This window comes from Dryas octopetala, chromosome 4, assembly GCF_963921425.1.
Source record: "Dryas octopetala chromosome 4, drDryOcto1.1, whole genome shotgun sequence".
Taxonomy (NCBI): Eukaryota; Viridiplantae; Streptophyta; class Magnoliopsida; order Rosales; family Rosaceae; genus Dryas; species Dryas octopetala.
This window is the reverse complement of record NC_141369.1, coordinates 9816288-9839671: the sequence shown is the minus strand read 5'-3', so window position 1 is coordinate 9839671 and position 23384 is coordinate 9816288. Positions and strand designations below refer to the sequence as shown.

Below are 23384 nucleotides of genomic sequence, written 5' to 3'. Positions count from 1 at the left end.
TAGAGAATCGAAACCGTCTACTTTTTTTGTCTCCATTGAAGGATCGTGCTTGCAAAAAATTAGGTTAATCGGAAACCATTTAACCATTGATTAAATGATCACCATTTCAAGTGTACGTTTATTGAAAATATTTTGTTCGTCTATTTATGTGATCAAAGTTTGATAGCTTAATAGTTTTCGATTTGCTTAATTTTTTGCAAGAATAATCTTTGAATATAGATTTAAAAAATAAACTGTTTGGATCGTTGAAATACAATGTGGAGTGGGTCTCACATTGGGATTCCAAGGATCCCACGTACACTTGAAGTAATACCTTGGGTTTAAAAAATTTTAAACTTAATTATGAATTAAATTTTAGTGAAAGTACTACATTTTTTTTTTGTTGAAAGAAAATGCTACATTTTTATTGACAAGTATGTGTGTACATGAGATTAAAGCAGTGCATTTCTTGAAAGAGATTTCTATATATTGATAATTTGCCCACCCTAATTGCTTACTGCACACCATTTACCTTTTTTTTTTTTTTTCCTAAGCCAACTCTCTCTCTCTCTCTCTCTCTCTCTCTCTCTCTCTCTCTCTCTCTCTCTCTCTTCTCTCTCTCTCTCTATGATGTGGAGCACAAAAACACGAGAGTTTTGGCTCTAACCACAAGGCCAGAGACGGAGTCAAAATAAATCCACATTAAGAAAAAACTTAATAGACAATTTGCCTCCTTAACTGTGATTCGGGTGTCAAATTGCCCCCCAAGCTAAAAATTTGGTTAATTTTCCCTTTAAAACTTTGGGAAATTGAACTCAGTGACCCCAAAAGGGAAAAGGGGTGTAAATTGTTTTTATGACCTCTTTTTTTAAAACTTACATTCATAACCCTTTTTGAACTTGAAAAGTCTAAAATACTCCTTATATAAATACACACAAATCTGCCAATTAACCTCATTTGGTTGACTTTCACTCATTCACTCTCTCTCTCTCCCTCTCTCTTAATCTAACCAACTCATTCAACAAACCCAGCTGCAGCAAAGCAAAGTTACAGCTAGGAGCTCGTCCATGCCTCCGTTTCGCTGCTGGCCTCTTCCCACATCTTGTTAGAGGCTTTGCCATTTATATGGGATTTGAGCTACTGGGTTTATCTATGTAGTGGATTTATCTACTCAAAAGCTGCAGCTGGTAAGTGCATGCCTCGATTTGAGCCCACATTGCAACTAATTAAGCTCTAGCTACTTGTTAGCTGATTAAATCTGCTCGTAAGTGCATGCCTCGATTTATCTACTCAAGTGCTACTGGTAAGTGCATGCCTCGATATATTTGAGCCATATTGCAACTAATTAAGCTCTACTTGTTAGCTGATTGCGGAGGACGAGGTTGCTGCTGCGCAACAAGAGCATGGGAGGAGGCCGAACAGCATGGGACTCAAAGGAAAGAAGCCGAGAGCGCACGTCCGAAAAGCTAGGAAGCAGATCCGTATTAAGGATGGCAGTGACAAGCATATCATAGACAAAGTCAAGACCACGAAGCGTAGCAGTAACAAGATCAGGATCAGAGATGGGCTGCTTAATGGCTGCAAGAGAATCCGCAAGAGTTTTAACCTGCTGAAGGTACTCAGTAATAGACTTGGTGCCTTTCTTGATGCCAAGAAGTTGAAACTGAGTGGTGGCAGCATTGGCGATGGACCGCTGAGAAAAGTGACGTTGAAGGCAATCCCAGACAGCCTTCGAAGAGTCTTGACCAACAGCCATAGCAAGGATAGGTTCAGTAAGAGTGGAGGTGAGATAACTCATAACAAGTTGGTCTTTTTGAAACTCATAACAAGTTGGTCTTTTTGAAACCATGGTGTATAGGCCGGATTGGCCAAAGAGTCAGTAGAGGGAGGAACATGAGGAAGAGTCCTGCTGGGAGCCGGAGATGAGCCATCGATGTACTTCCATAAATCATGAACGATAAGAAAGGGTCGCATTTGAGTCGACCAAAGGAGATAGTTGGAGTCTGTGAGTTTAAGGAACGTGGCGACATTGGGACCAGAGAGGGAGGAAGCATCGGAGGTCGACATGAGGGAAGATGGAAGAAGAAGTCGATGGGGCAGCAAAAACTAGGGTTCGCGGGTGAGAAAGAAAAAAAAAAAGACCTAGGAAGAAAGACCTAAGCGTCTGATACCATGTGAATTATATGATTCTTATTAAACAAATATTTGGTTTACATCAGGTATTTATAGAGTATAAAGGTAAGGGATTGACTTAATCCCCAAGTAATACAAAAGCAGTAAATGGTAAGTATAACAAGACTAGGAACCTAGTGCTACAAGACTACGTTCATTTACAGATAAAAACCATTGGAGGTCATGAGACCTGTATAATCTGGTCGACAATTTATTTTGATCGACGTCGACTATACGAGCGACAATTTATTCTGGTCGACGTCGACTATATGGTCGAAAAAAACCAATTCCTCTTTTCAGTTGATTGGTTGCTTGTTTAAGATTTGGGTTTTTTTTTTTTTTAATATTATATAAATTTTGTATATCATACTGTTTTGTTTTTCATTTTTTGTACTATTTTTCTTGTGAAGTTTATGAGAATTCTTGGAATTGTGAATATGATTTTTTTTTTTTCCCCAAAAACAAGTCACTGAGTTCAATTTCCCTTGCTATTTGCATACTTGTCTTCTTCTCACTACACACCCCCTCAATCTATTTTGTGAAATGACAAAAACCACCCAAAACTAAATTACCATGGAGGACAAAAAATAAAAGAAATTAACAAAACAAATCAAAAATACCCAACTACACACCCTTGCCAGCCTCTTCCCGCCACCACCCTCATCGTTGGCGCATCCTCCTCCTTCTCCCTCTCTCTTTCTTTCTCTTCCTTTTTCTCTCTTTATTTCTTTTCCTTTTTCTCTCTTTCTCTCTTCCCAGCCTTCTAGCCGGACGGAAAGTGAAGTGGGTTGGTTTTGGTAGCTGTTAGGGTTTTTTTTTTTTTTTTTTTCTTGTGTAGGGTCAAGTTATGTGATAATATGAAGGGTGTGTAGAAAGAAATTCAAAAAATTAAAAAGTGGCATAGGGTGTGTAATGAGAGGAAAAAGGTGTGCAAATAGCAGCCCTCCTATGGCGCTGAGCAAGTAAAAACCAAGCAAACCCCCAATCCCGGCCCAATGCTTAGATTCTTCACCCATTCATAGACCCCTTTGGTTTCCGAGCACCACACACAAAATTCACAAATTAATTCGTAGCCCAAAATTTGGGGCAAAATGAAGAGAGAGCATCACAGTCATCTTCATCATCATATCATCACTATCCAGTAGTCGACTCATACATAGCTTTCACCTCTGCCGGCGGCAAAGCCTCTAACAAGATGTGGGAAGAGGCCCTAGCGAGACAGAGGCATGGACGAGCTCCTAGTTGTAGCTTTGCTTTGCTGCAGCTAGGTTTTTTGAATGAGTTTGTTGGATTGGGAAAAAGAAAGAAAGAGAGAGAGAGAGAGAGAGAGAGAGAGAGAGAGAGAGAGAGAGAGAGAGAAGAGAAAGTCAGCCAAATGAGGTTAATTGACATATTTGTGTGTATTTATATAAGGAGTATTTTAGACTTTTCAAGTTCAAAAAATGTTATGAATGTTAGTTTTAAAAAAGAGGTTATAAAAACAATTTACATCGCTTTTTGAGTCATTAAGTTCAATTTTTCTTAAACTTTTTTAAAAAAATCAATGTGACTCATTATGTCAATTTCTTAAAATTTCATTTATATTTTTATCCAAAAACATGTCACATGCCATTATGTGTCATATAACTACCCCATCAATATTTAACAATTGACATGATAGTCAACAACTTAACGAAGAGTCGACATTGAAGTATTTGAAAATGTTGGGTACGACACTTCAACATTTTAAAGACTGGGGACCAAATTGAAATTGATCTTATAGTTCAGGGGTATTGTTTGTAATTGTCAAAAGAAAATCATATAAGAGACTAGAGTATAAAACCAACTAGCGGATAAGTTTATTGAGGACAGTATAACCTTGTGACCAAACACTGGGATTGAATTGTAATAGACGTTCTAGGGCTTCAACCATTTCGCTATAAAAGCCTGATATTCTCCTCTCCTCACCTCACTGAATCGCTCGCAGTCACAGTTCTTTACTCTCTAAATTTTGCAGATATTTCTCTTTTTCTTTTTTGAATTGGGAACTTCCCTTGCCATTTTATTTTCGAAGTTTTGCGTTTTCTTTGCTTTTTTTTTTTTTGTTTTTTTGAAAATTTTTGATGATGAAGATGATGAGAAAGAGTTGTAAGGGTGATGATCATTCAAATTTCATGTGATCAGAAAATTCTCTTCGCTACGTTCTTTCTGATTCTCAAACTCCTACCTTTTTTTCTCTCTCTTTTTTTTTTTTGCAATTGCAATTTTAGTTTTCGTTGGGTTTTCTTTTTCCCCTTTGAATTGGTTGGATTTCTGATGTTTTTTTTTTTATTTTTTATTGAACATTTAATCGATTTTAAAGCAGTGATTAGAAAAACTAATCAGTACGGAAATATTCATTTTTCATTTAGCTGAAAATGTTCATCTTTTTCTATTGAACATCCAGTTTATTTCAGATGAAAATGTTGCCAAAGATTCAATCTATTTTCAGATGATAATGTTTTCCAATTTCTATCCTCTTTAGCACATTGGCTGGCTTTGGTTTCTGTCAAACAGAAATTCAGTCAAAGACTCGAAGTGTTAAGAGTTAACAAGGCAATGTCTCTTTACATTTTGTTTGGCTCATATTTAATGATACAATAATAGTGAATCACAAATCTTTAATCAAACGAAAAAATACCGAATCCCCAAATTTAAAACAGAAGAATCACAATTTGATGCCTCTTCAAACCTTTGGGGGTTACTTCGAAGTGACAAGGGAGGGTAGAAAAATGTATGAGCCTATGAGGACTATAGATTTGTTAACCCTCTAATATGAAAAACAATGTCTTTGTTTTTCTCCAGCCATGAATAACAATTTGCATATTGAATTAAAGCTATTATTAATCTTTACAGCAAATTATATTTTAGTATCTTAAGTTTTGGTTGTTTTTAAATTTGGTATCCAAATTTTAAAAAGTTGTGATTCAATATCTAAACTTTAATTTCTTAAGACCCGTTTGGTATCTTATTCAATTTATTGTTAAAAAAAAAAAGTTAAGATTTTTATTTAAAATGTGAGTTTTTAAAATGAATTTTTAAAATTTGAAAACTTGTTTAGTATGAAATTTGAAAACAATTTTTAAATTTAAAAAATGATAACAACTAAAAAAGAAGGAAGTGTAAAGAAAAAAATATGTTTTATCATTTTTAAAAAGAGATATGTTTTTAAATTTTTTTTTTAAACTGTTTTTGAAAATGGTTTACCAAACATGTTTTTTTTACTAAAACTAGTTTTTTAGTTTTTGAAAAATAAAATTAATTTTAGAATAAAATACCAAACAGACCCTTAGCAATTTCATATTTTTGTTAGTCCTTCCTCCACAATAACTTTTAATTGCTGACTTGGCAGTGATATAATGGCATAATTTGAGAAATGGCAGAGAAGATGAATCGAGAAAAAAGAATTGGGGATATGACTATATGAGGCCAAGCTCACGAAATGAACACCAATAGGGTCGGAAAAGAGAGAGAGAGAGAGAGAGAGAGAATTAAATTCCTAGTGGGAACCTATATTTATTTTTATTTCTTGATGGGGTTTCGGGAGAGGTTTTAATTGTATTTAATTTGTATTGTTTAATGTATTTCTTAAAATAATTTTCATTTTGTAATATTTGAAAATTAGTGAGACCCATAATTGCCACGTAAGTATTTTTTGATAGAAAATGACTAAAGTGAGATTCATAGGTAAGGTTGCGGACCCTAAAATTTAAGAATGAAATTGAAGAATCATAGTGAGAATTGGGGTACAATTGATGGACCATTGATATAATTATCCCTTTTTATGTATGTGGGTTTTTTTTTTTCAAATTTGGTACTCAAACTACACCAATTTTGGGTAAGTGCGCCCAACCATGGGAAATCAATTTATGTTCCATGGAAAGTGATGCCCCAAAAGGCCAAAAGGGGTAAAGCGTGGGTTTGCATTTCATTTCCCATGAGCATTAATTACGAAGTTTTAAAACCAAATTGCCCCCATCAACATTTAAAATTACAAATGATGTTACATACCTTTATACAAAACGGAACAATTTTTGTTTCTTATTTATGCACAAACCAAACATGGAATTGAAATAAAAAAGTATTTCTTGGTTATTTTCCCAGCATAATTACCAAATATAGAAATGAAAATGTTTTATTCTCTTACTCATGAAAAATGCATGAGAATTGATTTTCCAAGATTTCAATTCCGCAAACCAAATAGAGCCTAAGGGTAAGCTCGACAATGATAACATTGGAGACACTAACAGAAGCATAAGAGTTGCCGCCAGAGGAAACCATAGAGGAAAAAACAAAGGCGTAAAGTCACTTTTGGTCCCTGATTGGCTTTGAAGTAGACGATTTTAACAAATTGGACCTGATTGCGACACTAATGGAAATATAATCCTACAAACGTGCAAATTGAAATGACGAGACTAAAGTGTAACTCATTCATAATACAGAGACCAAAAACGTTTTTTTGCCAATGAGAGAGTTGGACTAAGGTAAATAAAAACGTGAGAATAAGTGTTTGAGATTTCGGTTGACGCCTCAGAGGACTTTGTAGTTATGATACCATAATAGAAAAGAGTTTATGTGAGTGAATGCCACAAAAATAAGAGGCTGATACTTCATTAATTTATAGAGCTTTGGACCTTTGGTACAGTTGTTGTATACAATCCAATTAACTACAAGTATTTAACAGATATGCAAGAGTGTTTGAATTACCATGAGATACTTGAATTCGAATTTTGATGTCTATCATTTTCATTGTTCTGCGATCTGTAGTCCAATATGCCATGAATCTAATTTAAGTGATTATTAATATTAATTTTCTAACTTATATAGACTTCAATAATTTGATCATTTCGTTTCAATTTGTTTTTCTTCAGATATAATGGTACAGTAGAAACTGTTGCAGTAAAAACCATAATCAATTGTTTCAGCGCATACAATTACAATCAAAACAGATTGTTTATTATTACATTAATCAGCGGTTGAGATTATTTCTCTCATTCGCGACATACACAGTAAATTAATTAATATAGAATATCAATCTGGATGTGCTCTCTTCATCTCTTGTTGGCTTGATGAGTGAATATAAGAACAGCACTCAAGACTATGGGCCCACAGAAGCCATCCCAATGGGACAAACAAGAACCCCACAATGGAAATAGTACCGCAGCAGGCATCCCTAACTTGCAGTACAGCACAGGCAGGTCCTTCAGGGATGTTCATGTGAATGTCTTAGCTACATCCTGAAATTTTAAAAAAGGACTTATACAGTTATAATATGATCAAGTAAGAATTTAAAAAGTTATATAAGATATTTGCTTAACCTCTCTAATAAGTAAAAAAAAAATTTATACACATTATAGTTATTAGTTTAGTAATATTTATCTCCACAATATTAGGGAGGTCTCGAATTCAAATCTTCCTTCACCTAAATAAAATAAAAAGTAGAGAACTGTACTTTTGATACGGTGGATCATTATTATGTATATATAGGCTCCCTTCTATTGGAGGATTCCTTAAATTATTATTTTATTTAAGGGATTTCTTCTAGCCCCTAAATATACATTGTATTACATCGATCTGAGCCGTCTATTTTTTAGGTCTCTATTCAAACATCATCTATACAAAAAATTAAACAAATTGAAAATCATGAAAATATCTAATTATGATAACAAAAATTGATGAACATAATGTTTTCTATAAACACTTGAAAAGATGATAATTTAATCAAATGGTTTAATAATTTTTGATTTATCTAATTTTTTGCCAGATTGATCCTTAAATCAAAATATATGAGTGTGTGTGTGTGTGTAAACAAATGAACTTGGACAAGATATAAACCAAGATCGAATAATATTAAATACCTCTGGTAAATCATTGCTCCGATTATTAATTCAGATGAGTATGTCGGGTTTTCCAAACGCACCATCTTCCTCTTCATCTTGGCCTTCAGAGGACTTGGGGACCTTCTTCATTTTCTTTACTGAAAAAAAAACCTAATAAAGATATATGATCACTGGTTTGTGCACACCAGTCGACTGTCTTCAGTCAATTTTGTAGGTGGAGGAGAAGATTCTAGAATAGCGGTATTGGAAAACAATGGGCATGAATCTATGTTCTAAAAGGGCGGTTTTGGACTAGATTTTATGTATGAATCAAAGTCTCTAATTTTAGTATAAATTAATTAATCTAAAAAAATTTAAAAGAAAATAGCTAGCCTGTCATGTTTAATAAGGAAAACCTTGTTACTAAATAACCTATTGTATTTTTTAGTAAGAAATTTGTTGGTTTTCGAATTTCTTTCTTAAAGACAATTTTTATAATGGATTTATACAAAAAGAAGATTATTATGGGGAATTTACATGCTAGCAAAATTTGCCTATAGCGTGGTTGGCCTATAAGGCAAATTTTCATAAGAGTTTTGGCAAAAATTATAGAAATATGCCCTATAGCCAATTCAGATGATGTAGTCTTTGTGATATTATATTTCGGTTATACATTAATGGGAAAAAGTATTATTCATGTTGATATATGTTGTATCATTACCTGAGTAAGTCTATGGAATCCAAGTGAGGAGCATGATGGGGTAATGAGTTTGTCTTTGAGACTTGTGTTTCCTTATACTTGGGTTTCTTAGTGTTCCTAGTCGAAAGATTATTAATTGGGCATTAGCAATTAACTCTCGGAAGAGTCCAACTGTGTTAGACTAGAAAGAGTGTCGAAGGCCTCGCGTAAGACCATTGGTGAGTCTACTATTGTAATCTCTCTCATAATGAATTATTTTTGCCAGATTAGGTCCCATAGTTTTTGCTTTTTGGGTTTCCCAAATTTATAATGAGGCAAAGCCATCATATATCGAAAGCAAAACTGTAAACTACGGATATATAGGAGCAAAAGACCATCGAAGCAATTTCAGGATTTGTAAGACCACCAATAACTGGTTTAACATCACAAAAAATATGCAAAAGAAATTGCATGCATTGGTTTTTATTAATTATTTTAATTTTCATATTACAACTTCTGACCAAATGCCACAAAATAAAAGTTATTTTTTTCCTTTTTAAATTAAAGGTGGCATTGACTATATAGTAAATTAAATACTAGTACCAAATCACTAATAAAGGTTATTCTTAATAAGTTAGTGGAATGACAAAATGGTAGATGCATTTCTCGCAGAGGCAAATGCATCTCCCTACAGCAAAGACCAATGCAGCAGTGGCAATTTTGTCCTGCAACTCAAAATTTTGGACCGGTAACAATATTAGCCGTCCAGCCCTTAAATCTAATGAACGAATATATGTCTTTCTTAATTATAATTGAAAACTATTGAAAAGCCTTTCCTGACTTCCAACTTATTCAAAATTTGATCGGTTAAGATAAAAGGCATGACTCTAAGGGCTTGTTTGGATCGCATAATTGAATTCTTGAGAAATAATTTCCTATGCATTTTTCAGGGGCATGGAATGTAACATTCTCATCATGCTGGAAAAGTAAACCAGAAGAAAAGAAAATACCATTTTATTTCCATTCTCATATTTGGTTCCTGCAAGAGTAAGAAATAAAATGGGGTAAAATAGTCTTAAAAAAGCATCATTAATGCTTTCCCATTGGAAGAGAAAACCAAACCCAAGCTGAAATGAAGGATTCATTTTCCTCCAGATTCCCAAGAGCCAGAAAATGATTTCTCATGCTTGTACTTACCAAACATGGGAATTACTTTCTCATTCCCAAGCTTCCAAAACCTGAACCAAACAGGTCCCTAAATAATAAAATTTAACACCCAGACTCGCAAGTCAGTTCCTTTCTGTTCCACCTCAGACAGCTTGCAGAACGCTTTCACCCCAATGGATCAAAAAACTCGACTTGGGAGCTTTTCCAGTCAACCACCCTTGTGACTGATTCTTAAATTCCCAATTCTTGTTCATTTCCCTTTGTACAGTGTACCTGAATTTATATCTTACCAAGCACTCCGATGCTCAATTACCACCACCAAATGACCTTTCAGTTATCTAGTTGCCCGTACTTTTGTCTGCCACGATTAGGCTAGCCCATCCATAACTTCAAAACTCTATCCTTACCACCAGAAACTACCTTCTCACCATCTGGACTCCAATCAACAGCATAAACCTTCCAAAAATAAAATCAAATTCAAAAATAGGCTAAAAGATGTTAATATAAAGAGGACATATATGTTACATGTTTAGAGCTTGTCCCATATGCATGGGGTAGTTTAATTAAAACAATACCCAAAAAACATTTGAGTAGAAATAGGAGTTGAAAAGTTCTCTTAAAGTTGCTTAAAGTGAGGGTATAGTTTGGATACAGGTATCTATTTTGTTGGTGTCTTCCTACATTGTGGCATTTCCCGTTGAGGTTCGAGTCCGCTTCAAGGCATAATATTGAATATTGAGAAATGGAATGAATATAATAAAGGGCATCAGACATGTAGAAATCTGGAGTCCTCGAAGGCTCAAAGCAACAGAAATTGTCTCTACTTGTGTTTTTGGAATATTCAAGATAGGTAAAGAAAGAGCAGTTACATGTGCAGGCTTCTCATGTATGCATGGGATAGTTTAATTCATGCAATATCTAAAAGCATTTGAGTAGAAGTAGAAGACTTCAATAAATCCTTTAGCCTTGCTTTACGTGAGGACAAGTCAATTGATTTGTTAATGTCCTCCTATAGTTTGTTATGGGTATCTGTTTTGGACTCTCTCTGTATGACCAAGTTTCCATCCTCCAAGCATGATTCAATAACTCTTATTTCTTGTAAGAGTTGATTACACAGACACCCCCTTTAGGTTTAGTTTATTTACACTTAGACCTAGCACATACACCTCCTGAGGGTCATCCACAAATGGACTTGACAGAACCAATAAAAGGACTACCATAACTTTACTTCGTAAAAATCGTGTTTGGCAACTTAACCTAAACATCGTAGTAGTTTACAGAGATCTAATATTAAAATTTCAAAATCATACTTGTCATCAGTGTGAACTCTATTAATCCTATGTCAGATTTTATTATTTTTGCACTATTTTATGACGTTTAATGGTTTAATAGATGCATTGATGATTAATTTAACATTTCTTAAAGTTTCATTTGAAGTTTCCATGTTTTTAAGCAAGTATCTATCATTTCCATTGATGGTCACTGATATTGGTATTTCTGTAAACTGGAGTGCCGCAATTTTCATGTTGATACCAAAATTTCCATCCTTGATACAAGGCAAGCTTTATAAATGTAGCATATCAACTGCTTGTACAGAGAAGGGCAAACATACCTCATCTGCATGGCCTGGAAGGTCTTGTTTTAGTGTTCGTGTCCTGATATCCCAAACCTAGGTGATCAAAAAACAAATTTCAGTCATAGGTCATGGATGCAAGCCCGAGAATTTCCACCGTTAGAAAAAAGAACATAGTACCCCAACCAAGGTCAACAATATAACAAAACAACTGTAAGGAATCTGAATTTAGATGCTCAAAAGTTGCGAGTTCATACATGATGAATAAACTCAATAATGAGGAAACTGAAAATAAGGACCAAGGTTTTCATTATTGTGTGTGTGCCATGAGCAGGTCATCAAAAAACAATACTTGGCTTGATATACAAGCTTAAATTCTCTTGATGCCAATACAGATGAAAACTCCATTTCTAGTTTAGCATAAGAACTGAGACTTAAACCACTAGTAAGATTTGAGACAAGTCTTTTCCATGACATATGGAATTATAAATATGAAGAAATCACATTTCAAATATTTCATTGCTGATTATTTCTTTTCAACATTTACACCATGTTACGTTTCACGATGTTTCATAAGTAATGTGAAATCAAACAATGACAACACTATTGTCAGGAACCATTATCGCCACAAAGAAAATTTCATTGTCCGTAAATGTTTTACCTTGAGAGTGAATCTTTGCTGCCACTTAAAAGTAGCCTGCTGTCTGCAGACCAGCTGTGAGGCAATATGCAATGTAACAATTAGCCATACAACATAAGCAAATAGAAAAACAGACACAATAGAATCAATTCAGACCTGATCTGGTAAACAGGGCCAACGTGGCCCCGGAAAGCTGCAACAAATGTTCCAGTAGTACCATTCCATAACTTGACAGATCTATCAAATGAGGCACTTGCTATCCATTGTCCATCAGGTGAAAAGTAGACGTGGTTTACAAGCTGTGGTTGAGAAACATTTTCAAACTTCCATTATAAAGCTTAAATGATGAAAAATTAGCAACTTTATATTTCAAGTATCACCTTATCATTAAACATGAAACCCTGTAAAGAACAAACATCATAACTCTATATTTATATATCCTCTTATTACAAAACATGTTTACCAATAAAGAGTCTAGATTCAAAGCTGACGCTGCAATGAAGATGCATCATGCATAGTGCATACGATTAAAATATACTGGCAGCTAAAATTGCAGATTAGTTCATCCACTATGAAATAAAAGGTCAGGCTGAGAATTGAACCCGAATTAACTTGCACAATTACAGATAGACTCACCACCTTCTGGCAATTGGCATGACATAGTTTAAGTGCCAGCATAAAGTGATGAGAAATAAAAGGACCTTTTTGGTTCCTCATTGTGAAAACCGTTTGTGTTCCAAAATCATGGAAAACAGAAAACAGTGTGAATACATGTTACCAAACAAGTTCTTGCTATTGTTTTCAGAACACGAGCTTAAATTCTATAAACATTATAATGTATGTTTGCACTTTTTTAAAATTGAAAAAATAAAGTTGAAGAACCTTGTTGTATCATTTCCTGAAGAGTTAAAAAGAAAAAAGAAGGATGGGCAAGATGTCCATCAAAATCAAACATCCATTCAGATCACGTAAAAATTAGATAACATTCAGCTCAAAGCCGCCCCCCCCCCCCCCCCCCCTCCTCCCCTCTCCACACCCCAATCAAGGTGAATTATTCGTAACCCAAAGAGAAACTAAACATATAATGTTCCCAAAATGAAATCCACTTCCTCCACTTTATCATCAAATGGCTGATTATTCTTTGTAATCAGACAATTAAACTACACAGCCCCAAAGGGTAGTGTTACCATTTTCTGAAAACTGTTTATATAAACAAATTTTTCTGAAAATTCAGCCAAAAAGGTTTCTTGTTATCACATTTACCTCACATCGAAGGGGGGGGGAGAGCTCTGAATTCGCTAAGCTAATAATAGTTCAAGAAATTAATTCTCATAGCATATGATGTGAAAGATGACAGGAATGCATGCCATGGAGTAATACAACACACACAGGACTCATGGATTTGAAGTCCAACATAAGAGGATAATCATAACCCAAAGAAGCTGCAACTGCTAAATTAAAACCAGTTAGGTGTTCGAGTAAGCCCATAAAATGACTGAGGTTGACAGTATACAACTTTCCATTTTTATTTCCATCACTGTAAGATAATCCATCATGAAGGCTACCAATTGGTTTTATTACCAAACAAGCCAACAATTCAAAGTAGGAAACTTTTAGTTGCTAACTCAATATCAAGACTGATTTAATAAAATTTGTTTCTAATCAAAAAAAGAAAATATCAAGACTCAAGGAACACCTATGCACTAACAAATATAAAAGATTGATGGGTTCTTGCATTCTAAAGTCTATTCAAAGGATGGAATCACAAATTCACAACCCAAGCAGCTAAGTTTCAATGATTGGATAATAATGTTGACCACAAGAGAGTTGGGAGGCTGAACCATTATGATTTACAAACATAAAAGGTGTAATTGTCAAAGGAAGCCTAAAGATAAAATCTAACTTCCCAAATTAGAGGAATGGGATAAGTCAGCAGACAAATAAGATCATGAGATTTTTTTAAGTAATAATTCATAAGCACACTGATACAGAAAAACACAAATCGGAAAAGTAAAGTAAATTTTGTACTCCAACTAAACAATGATCAACAACTTGATTGCAATCAAAACCGAACATAGCATTACAAAATTATTTTACCTGTTGATGGCCTGTCATGCGAGTTTTGGGGTGTTTGCTGACAAAAGGTTCCCATAGGAACATAGTAAAGTCATCAGATCCAGAAACCAATCTTTCAGGGGCATTGCCTTTCATTTTGTTATACCTTTCCAAAGCTGCCTATATGTCAGTAAGTGAAAATATAATTAGTTCCTCGCATGGTGAAAAAGAGGAGAATGTTTTGCAGGTACTTCCCAAAAGAACCAATAGATTATCGCCACACAATAATATAAAAGGGAGTAAAGAGGTGGAGAAAGAGCATTATATCAGCAGACATTTTCGTCTTAATCAGTTAACTGTAACTTAATCATAACACTTGATATGTCGCAACCCATTGAAATAGAAGCATGCAAATTAAAAGCTTCAGAAAAATTTTATTCAAGCTTAATGTTAGAGTTTTGAAATAATTAGCAGCCTAAAAATCCACAATGCCTGCCTCTTCAACAATGCTATTCCAGCTTAACAATTGTCCAATCAACAGTCAAGAATTAGTAGTTCCCAATAGAAAAAAAGAATCCAACAATGGAGATCCAAAGGAACCATTTTTCAAAGAAAATTGCATAGAAAAGTCTCTCTTCTTCCCCCAACTTTAACTACAAGGCATAAGAAAAGATAATAAAAGTAAAAACCAGTAGTGATAGAATTTTCATCGTATTTTAAATTTTTTTTATACTTTCCATAAATGGGTGACACGCCTCAAGGCATTCCCTTTATAGATTTGACTTATTATAGGGGAGGACGGGTGCAGGAAACAATTAAGCAAGTGCCAAAGTGGAAGACCTGCTTCCTTAAGACTAGTGAAAATTGCATCTAAAATATTTCTCTATTAACACTGCTTTATCACTCATGCAAGAAGCCAACCAGATTACTCTTTTGGATGTGACAAGACTGAAGATTGAGTTACACCAAAACCAAACACCAGTTGCAACAATACATAAATCCGCAACTTAACTGTTGAAAGAAAAAAAAAAAACAACTAATAATAATAATAACCAAAAAGACATGATCCAGAGATCTAGAATTACATGACAAAGTCATATGTTTATGTCCAAAGGGACTACATTAAGTTCAACGAAAATTAAACACATGTTTGCATTGATTATAATAAATCACCATGACAAAACAAAATGTAATGTTTATGCCTCAGAATTCATATTACTGTTAAGATGATGATGTCTGATGTTTGACTATTTAATGTATAGTTCCATCAGAAAAGTGATGCTACGTAAATGACATCTACAAGGGAATAAATTAAAAAGGCTAATTCAACTACGAAGCCATAAAATAAACAATCACCTTCTTCATTTCCTCTGGAGATGAATATTTCTTGCCGGTGTGATCAAAAGCTCCAGTACGAAGAACATATTCAGTACTCAGTGCAAGAGAGTTAACCCAATGCCCATGACCCTAAAACCATATAATATAAGACATGCAAAGACATGAAAATGTAAAATATAGTAAAGAAGATACATCAGCATCAACAATTGAATTTCCACAAAGCCCATTTCATGGACAAGGCATTAAATTAGAAGAGATAAACATACTTCTGACCAAAAATGATTTAAGAAAACAAAAGAATAATTGAATTTCAAAATCATGATCCAGAATTAGAGAATCTAATAATTGTTGAGAAGACAAACAACAGCTAATACGGATAACAATTCCTTATATAAGAAATCCAAAAAACCATTCCAGCAAACATCATGAATTTGAACAGCCTAAAAACTTTACTTTTTCAGAGTGAACATACAAAATGCAGCAATAAAACTCAATGAAATTTATTCAGTTCTGCAGGTAGATTTACTATCACAGCCGAAAACCAAATAAAAAAAAATCTCGTTTAAAGATATAAAAAATCAGCAAACTATTTTGACATGCCAAATTGAGGTTAATGATACAGGGCTAGCCCGGAAAGGCAGCCCTTTTATTCTATGAAAAATAGAGTGATGCAAATGCAACATAGCATTTAAAATATAATAAATCAATATTACTGATACCATTATAGTAGAGGGAAATAGATTATTGTTGAAATCCTTAAGAAAACCACTAGAATTTAGTCAAAGGCACTTATCACTATCGAATACAACAACAAAATTAACTCATCCGAAATCACCATCAAGATAAAGCATAGAGAAATAACTTAATTTCCATGAGCAAATAAAAGGGTATTGAAGAACAAAAACAGAGAGAACAATAGCAATGGTCCTCGAACTTTACCTCAAGTATCACTTTGGTCAACGAACTTAATTTTTGAATTATATAGTCCACGTACTTTCACCTGTATATCGCTTTAGTTCATTTCATCAATTCCATCTAAAATTTTTTGTCAAATTTAATTACATTGGGGGAAGAAAGAGGAGGTGGGTAACCATTTTTACCTTTCAAAAGGAGCTCACATGCTTGACAAGTGACTAAAAATGAAAGAAAGAAAGGATGAAATTGACATAATGGACTTAAGTGATACACAAGTGAAAGTTCGCGGACTATAGAATTCAAAAAACAAGTTTGTGGACCAAAGTGACACTAAGGGTAAAGTTCAGGGATCATTGTTGTAATTTGCTCAACAAAAAAAACACAAAAACCTAGTCACCAGCCCCAAGCATTTTGTAAGCAATTAATCAAGAAGATAGAAGGAAAAAGGATCCTGCTAGCATTCAATTACCAAAGATTTTATAAGGGGGAAAAAGTTTGAGGAGAAAACATTCGAGGGGAAAAGATTCAAGGGGAAAAAAGTTAAAAGGGAAAAATTCAATAGAGTTGTCGTGTTTAATTTAATTAACTCTACACTTGCATTTTATCAAGGTACATTAAACTGTGCTACTTTGGATACTGTATAATTTGACATAGGATGCCATGGTCAAAAGACAAAAATACCCTCTGCTAGATACACTTTACCAATTTTCTAGATCAATACATGGTTGGATGTTGAAGCCTGAAGGTGAGGAGTATCTAAAGCCGCTTTCAATATAGAAAATTATTCATGAAGTAAACTAAAAGCTTTTATAAGTTCTCTACACACCACAAGAATAATATTAAAGAGTTTTATTGACATGAACACCAAACTACTAACTGGAGAGGAAAAAAAGAGATCACATAACAAAATTACATATTTATAAAAGCAGCGAGCAATGATGCAAAAATCAGGGTTACTGCACTAGCCATGGCTCTAAAGATGCATTTTTTTTTTTGCCATTACCTTCAATTCACGAATTAGCTTCCCCTGTGTAGTCTCCCAGACTTTGATTGTACAATCCTGGGAGCTGTGACAGTAGAGATGGAGATATTAGTTATAAATCTGTAGCAAACTTCAGCTCAATAATGTATTTCAAACAAGAAAAGCTACTAGTATTGCTGAAAATTATTGATCCAAGAATCTTTTTCAAATGAACAAATTCAATCATCTCTTCAATGGACTCATCCAATCATTTTTCTTTTTTTCTGAGTAGCAAGGCCTTACAAGAAGGCTATTGACAAGGTCTAGAATTACAGACAATTTGAGGATCTTCTTTCAACATATGGGAACGTGGTGTAAATTGGATGTCAAGGTAAGTGGGGCATTTAAATTGATTAGCCTTGTGACCATCCAAAAGGTTTGCTTGTATAATTCACAAAAACATGTTGAACATAACTAACGAATGTTTCATTATTGCAAAAACTAAGAAAAAAGTATACCCTGTATATATAACACCATCTCCACCCCATTTTACACAAGTTACAGCAAGTGTGTGACCACTAAGACATATAACGCTTTTCCTCAACGTAACGTCCCATATGCGTGCATCGCCATCTTTGCTAGCACTTACAAAGCGTCGGCATGGAGCGTTCAAGTGGGCTGGCTCCCAAGAGATTCCAGTAATCCATTTCTTGTGGCCCTAACACACATGAACGAAACAAGATTTCATAAAAAAAAAATCCAAGAACACATATTTCCAGTAATTTCGAGGAAAAGGTTTTTTTTTGGAACACGCTCCTTTTTTCGGTTGTTTCTCACATAACCAAAATCTTTCTTGATAAAGTCTAAATGGGCACCACGCTTACAACCAAAATGTTTACCTTTGTCAAAGAAATAAATTCTTGCAAATTATAAACAAAGGACATTTTGAGTTTTGAGTTTTGAATTAAATGCAAAGTCGAGCAATCCACTTTTGCTGATCAATCATCCTAAGACAAACACAGCTGCAAATATGCTTGTGAAAAGAAAATAAAATTCACTACAGAAACCAGAAGGTCTACCTAAATCACACACACACGTTTATTCAAAATATTAAATTTCACTTAGACATACTTAAATAAGTAATTGTTGAAATATTCAATTTATTTAAAGAAAAATAAAACAAAGGGATCAACTCCCAAATTTGTGGGGTACCTACAAGAAGTTAACTTTCATGTCATAAAGGTGTCAAAATTCACATTAATTACAATATAATATTGGGAACTTATTACCTATCAAAAATAAAATATTGGGAACTCATTGCTTTTTTTTTTATGGGATTGGGAACTCATTACTTGAAAACATGCACAGACAAACAGGAAAGACACATGTCCAATGAATTAAGCTTTTTAGCATATAATAAATTTCCATGAGCCCCATCTGCCCAGATCCTCCAAGGTAGAAGAGGCTGCTTCCCATATGCTTCAAAAACAACTAATTACAAAACGTAACAATCAACTTAGAATTTTAGCAATGATTAGTGGTTTAAGTATAGAGACTTTACAATAAGTGGATTGCCTGATGGCTTCCCTGTCTGTGGATCCCAACATTGAAGTTCTCCAGCCTTGCTCCCACTAACAAGATGCTTACCATCAGGTGACCATGCAATACAAAGAACCCAATTCTTATGTCCTGAGCAAAAGAAGGACTACTGTTATGCAAATAATAGAAAGGCAATAAAGATGGGGAGTGACTACCCTCTTAACTTAAAAGTTTTCTTTTTTAAAAAAGAAACACAAACTTAAAAGTTATAGTAAAGTAAAATTAAATATGAATCACCAAAGGAAAAAAGTTCAAAAAGAAAAAAAGAGAGAAAGAGAGAAATTTCTTCTCACTTAGGATGCAGCACACCACAGCAAGCATAAGTGTGCGCTTACCATAAGAAACCATAGGATGTAAAATTTCTCATATAGTCTATGTGACCAAACCTTAAAATTAAAATAAGTAATTGCAGTATCTATCTCTAGTCACTATAGTAATCCAGAAAAAATGTTCTCAAATACCCAAATTATCTGTAATTTCCTTCTTTCTTTTGGTACAGGAATTTTCTATTATTTTTATATTATTTTTTCTAGTGTACAAACTACAAACATAGATGTAATGTTTAAAAGGTATACAGACTAGGAATGTGATATGAAACTCAGGTTCCAAACCTGTACATGTGTACATTGGTGTCTGAGTATTAAGGTCCCATAGTCGGACAGTGGTATCACCAGAACCACTCGCCAACTGTCGACCATCCGGACTAAAAGCAACTGAAAGTACAGCTTCTGTGTGACCTGCAGTAATAAGACAACACCATGGATTCAAGAATTAATCAATATAATTCAAAACTGCATAGTACTAAAAAAGAAATGACATTTAGTGAGTCAATCCAGAGAAAGGTTGACCACATGAAATAATTAAGTGGGCCCCCTCTAAGCCTAAAAAATGATTGGGTTCAGATTGCTTTATTGATTTTAAAAAAAAAAAACAAAAAAGGAATAATAATCACTCAATGTTATCCTTCCATGCATTTATATGTTTTTTTTTTCCTTACGATAGGAAACAGAATGACTATATTCCATCTTTTATAAGTTAGAGCAAAATAATGTGTAAGGAGGATGTAGTACCCTAGATAGATTATAAATAAAAGTCTTTTGTTAACTTCAATTTCACAACTTTGAGGGTTTGATCATACCATCATATCAACATTTGGTTAAAGACAAGCAATCCTCAATAATATTTTATAAGAAACCTAAACCCTATTAAATTTTTTTAAAAGAAAAAGGATGAGTTTAAAAGCAACCCTCAATAATAACCTACAGCATCTTATCTAACACATTTGGAGATATACATGTGATGCAGCCATGCCTATAATCATACCACCACAGCATATAGCATAGAAACCACATCAATAAGTAAGAATAGGGCAAACTATACTTTTGATCCCTGAAATATACGCTGTATAGTAAAATGACATAAACTTAATGTTTGTGATTCACAATTCTAAAGGTGTGAGTCCTTATTCTTATCTGTGAGTGATTCCTAGACCCTACCAAAGTGATTCCAGCATTCTAATTTCATCTAAATTTTCTGATCATTCTTCCATTTTTTAAGCATCTATTACTACTACTTTCAAGTTTCACCTATGCATATCCCTCAGATCCTTCCCTTGCTGTTAAATCAGAATGGGGCAAAAAATAAAAAATAAAAAAGAAGCAGGGCTGGGATATGAGAGAAGCATCCATACCAGCAATTGTTGCCGAGCAACGATGGACGGGACGAATTCGAAAAACAGCTTGTGGTTGATAAACTATTTTGAGTACCTTCTCCACAGAAACTGCCAAGGTTTTTCACCAGAAAAGAGTATGAAATAAAAAAACAGCAACTATAATCTTTCAGTTGCTAAAATAGTTTAAGATAAACATAATCACGGCAGCTGAAAGGGTAACTAATATTCCGTAATGATTTAACTAACTTTTTTTCTTCTCTGAATATTTGCCAAGCGACTCAAGAAGTTCCTCATCGGATATATAGAAAGCATAAGGCAGCTTCTCCTCCTGAACGAACCGAGAATGCAGACATCATTACTTATATGAGCATGGAAAAACACAACAAATAAAGCAGGATCCATAAATAGAAAGATAAATATTGCTCCTATTTATCAAGAATTCAAATTTTCTGAGGGGAAGGGTTTGCTTCCATTGGATGCTAGGGTGTAATACAGAAGGTTAACTAAGTTTCATAAGAGTAAATTCAATATCCAAATCTCCCAGCAACCAAACAAAACAGTAAAGAGACAAAATTTTATAAGAAAGAACTAGAAATGTGCATACATTGTTAAGGAGCTGATTGACGATTTGTTGAAGGTGCTGCGGACCAGTGTTCTGAGGAAGGTACATGGAATTTCCTAATGGATTCCCTTCTGGGTCCGTCAGAAGACACATCACGCTCTTCCCCGCCACTTCCACCTCCATAGTCATCGCTTCAGAAGTCTCAATTTCAAGAATTGATGTCTGTGCAATTGAGATTTTAGTGGTTAGAGTTTTCTTATGGGCTCTCTGCGTTTCAAAATTGGGGACGAGGGTTTTAGGGTTTAAGCCTTTTAAGGTATGAGATTTTGAGGGTTTTACGCTTGAGGTTGTATGGAGATTTGGATGGAGAGGCCATGTGTGTACGTGGAGGGTTAATTTTGTCATCTCCACGTGGCACTCCACATCATTAAAAAATTCAATCAGCAAAAACACGTAAGTATTTAATAAAAAATTAGGATTAATACTATTTTGCTCCCCAGACTATTACAGTTGTATCAGTTTGCTCCTCAGACTTCTAATTTGGAAAATTAAGGACTCTAATTTTTTCAATTTTGCCAATTGAGGTTCTTTTGTCAATTTACACATTTTTTATCCAAATTTTTGAGGGCAAAATAGTCCCTTCCAATTAGATCTTATCATTTTTTTCTCATGCATCATTTTTCCTCTTTTATTTCTTGCTAAATTTTGGTTGATCATCTCGATATTTTAGATAAAAAATGTATAAATTGACACAATAACCTTAATTGACAAAATTGAAAAATTCAGAGTCCTTAATTTTCTAAATTAGAAATCTGAAGAATAAATTGATACATGTGTAATAATCTGGGAAGCAAAATGACATTAATCCCTCAAAAATTGGACGAAAACACTATCGCTGCTCAGATTTTCCAATTGGTAGATAAGCATGTCCCATCCCAAGCCCGATGGGATCTAAGTGAGGTCGGAGTAGCATCATACTTCAACGACAACACAAATAGAATTGACTAAGAAAAGAAATGCAAAACTCATCCTCTCTCTCTTTCTCTCTCTCTCTCTCTCTCTCTCTCTCTCTAGTGACACTTCCCTTTTGTGGGAGGGTTGAGCTCGACTAAAAGGTAGGTCTTAGAGTTTGAAAATACAAAGAAAATGAGACCAATCTTGTCTCGAATGGCAATCAGAGGTGGCCGGAGAATACAAAAATTAGCTGGAAAATAGACTTTGGAGGTTCGATTTGCTGCATACTATGGTTTATAGTGAAAATGGTTGGCACGTGGTTGTAAAGGGGAGAGAGAGGAAGAGATTGGTGGTGGTCTTCATCGAATTTTGGCTGGAATCTCCGGTGAAAGAGAGCATAGAGAGGGTAGCACAGCCGGAGGAGGGAGGGGGTGGCAATGGAGGGAGATGATCTACCATAGGAAGTGGAGGTCATCCATATTTTATATATTTATTTTGCTAAATGTTTGGCTCAAAAAAGGATCATATTTGCCTGGAGGAACTCATATTTCACAAATGTATCTGAGCATGTCCATTTTAGTCTTTTTCATTCTAAATAAATGAAAAATTAATTCATAAATTGAATGAAAAGACTAAAATGAACATGCATTGTGAGAAGGTCAACCAGAGTCTGAAGCAAGTATTATTCCTCCAAAAATAGAAAAGTTTAATTGTAAGTGTAAGGTTGTAATGGTTCTATGTGACCCAATGGGTGGACATGGAGTTCCACCTCAGAGTGGCCTCAAGTATTTCCTAATTGGTTATTTAGCGTCACTAACTCTGTCATGCCTTATAGAAATTCTAACTCATTATTCATAATATTTGTCATTTTTTGGAGAACTATAGTACGGTCACTTATGACATATAATTGCATTTAAATCTAACCTTGGTAGAAAAAAGATCGAAACCTTGGAGTGGGGCGGTTGTATTGTAGAATTTTCCCATCTTCTAACTCAATTTAATTCTTCCAACGTTTGTCATATGTTTGGGGAGATTAATTTCCTTGGAGATTCTCTTGTGGGGCAATCTTTTACAACCTCAGTGCCTTTGGCATCAATCCTTCATTCATTATGGTTTATTGGGTTTGGCGCATTAGGGTTGCTAAGTTGTTTGACAATAAGAAGATAGGAGTCCAAATTGCAGTCATCAAACTGGAACTTGTAAGTTGTAATTCACTATTCAACCATTATTGACCAATCTAGTCTTCTTTTTTCCCTAAACAATCAACAATTTTAAAATACC

At 34.4% G+C, this 23384-nt stretch overlaps 1 protein-coding gene and 1 non-coding gene across 2 annotated transcripts; one reads left to right on the top strand and one right to left on the bottom strand.

The window, feature by feature from the left end:
• The first annotated feature begins 4254 nt into the window (after positions 1–4254).
• Positions 4255–4349, top strand: LOC147286641 (small nucleolar RNA R32/R81/Z41). The gene has a single exon (XR_015122190.1). It is a non-coding gene; the product is annotated as a small nucleolar RNA R32/R81/Z41 (small nucleolar RNA).
• Positions 4350–9410: 5061 nt separating this feature from the next.
• On the bottom strand, positions 9411–21549 carry LOC147286640 (notchless protein homolog). The gene is made up of 13 exons (XM_086240409.1): positions 21192–21549; positions 20834–20915; positions 20606–20695; positions 19527–19652; positions 18878–19005; positions 17835–18034; positions 17359–17422; positions 15459–15569; positions 14145–14282; positions 12204–12346; positions 12070–12122; positions 11447–11505; positions 9411–10290 (listed from the first exon to the last, which is right to left on the bottom strand). The coding sequence occupies exons 1-13, from the start codon at positions 21336–21338 to the stop codon at positions 10207–10209; spliced, it is 1425 nt and encodes a 474-aa protein (XP_086096535.1). The 5' UTR covers positions 21339–21549; the 3' UTR covers positions 9411–10206.
• Between the last annotated feature and the right edge of the window lie 1835 nt (positions 21550–23384).

Bases quoted from the DNA above. Each gene is read 5' to 3' on its own strand.
- LOC147286640 (XM_086240409.1), bottom strand. From the start codon at position 21,338: ATGACTATGGAGGTGGAAGTGGCGGGGAAGAGCGTGATGTGTCTTCTG. The intron at 17,423-17,834 runs GTATACTTTTTT...CTACTGTCACAG, and splicing joins GATGGTGTTATATATACAGG to CTCCCAGGATTGTACAATCA. The intron at 15,570-17,358 runs GTAATGGCAAAA...ATATGGTTTTAG, and splicing joins AGCTAATTCGTGAATTGAAG to GGTCATGGGCATTGGGTTAA.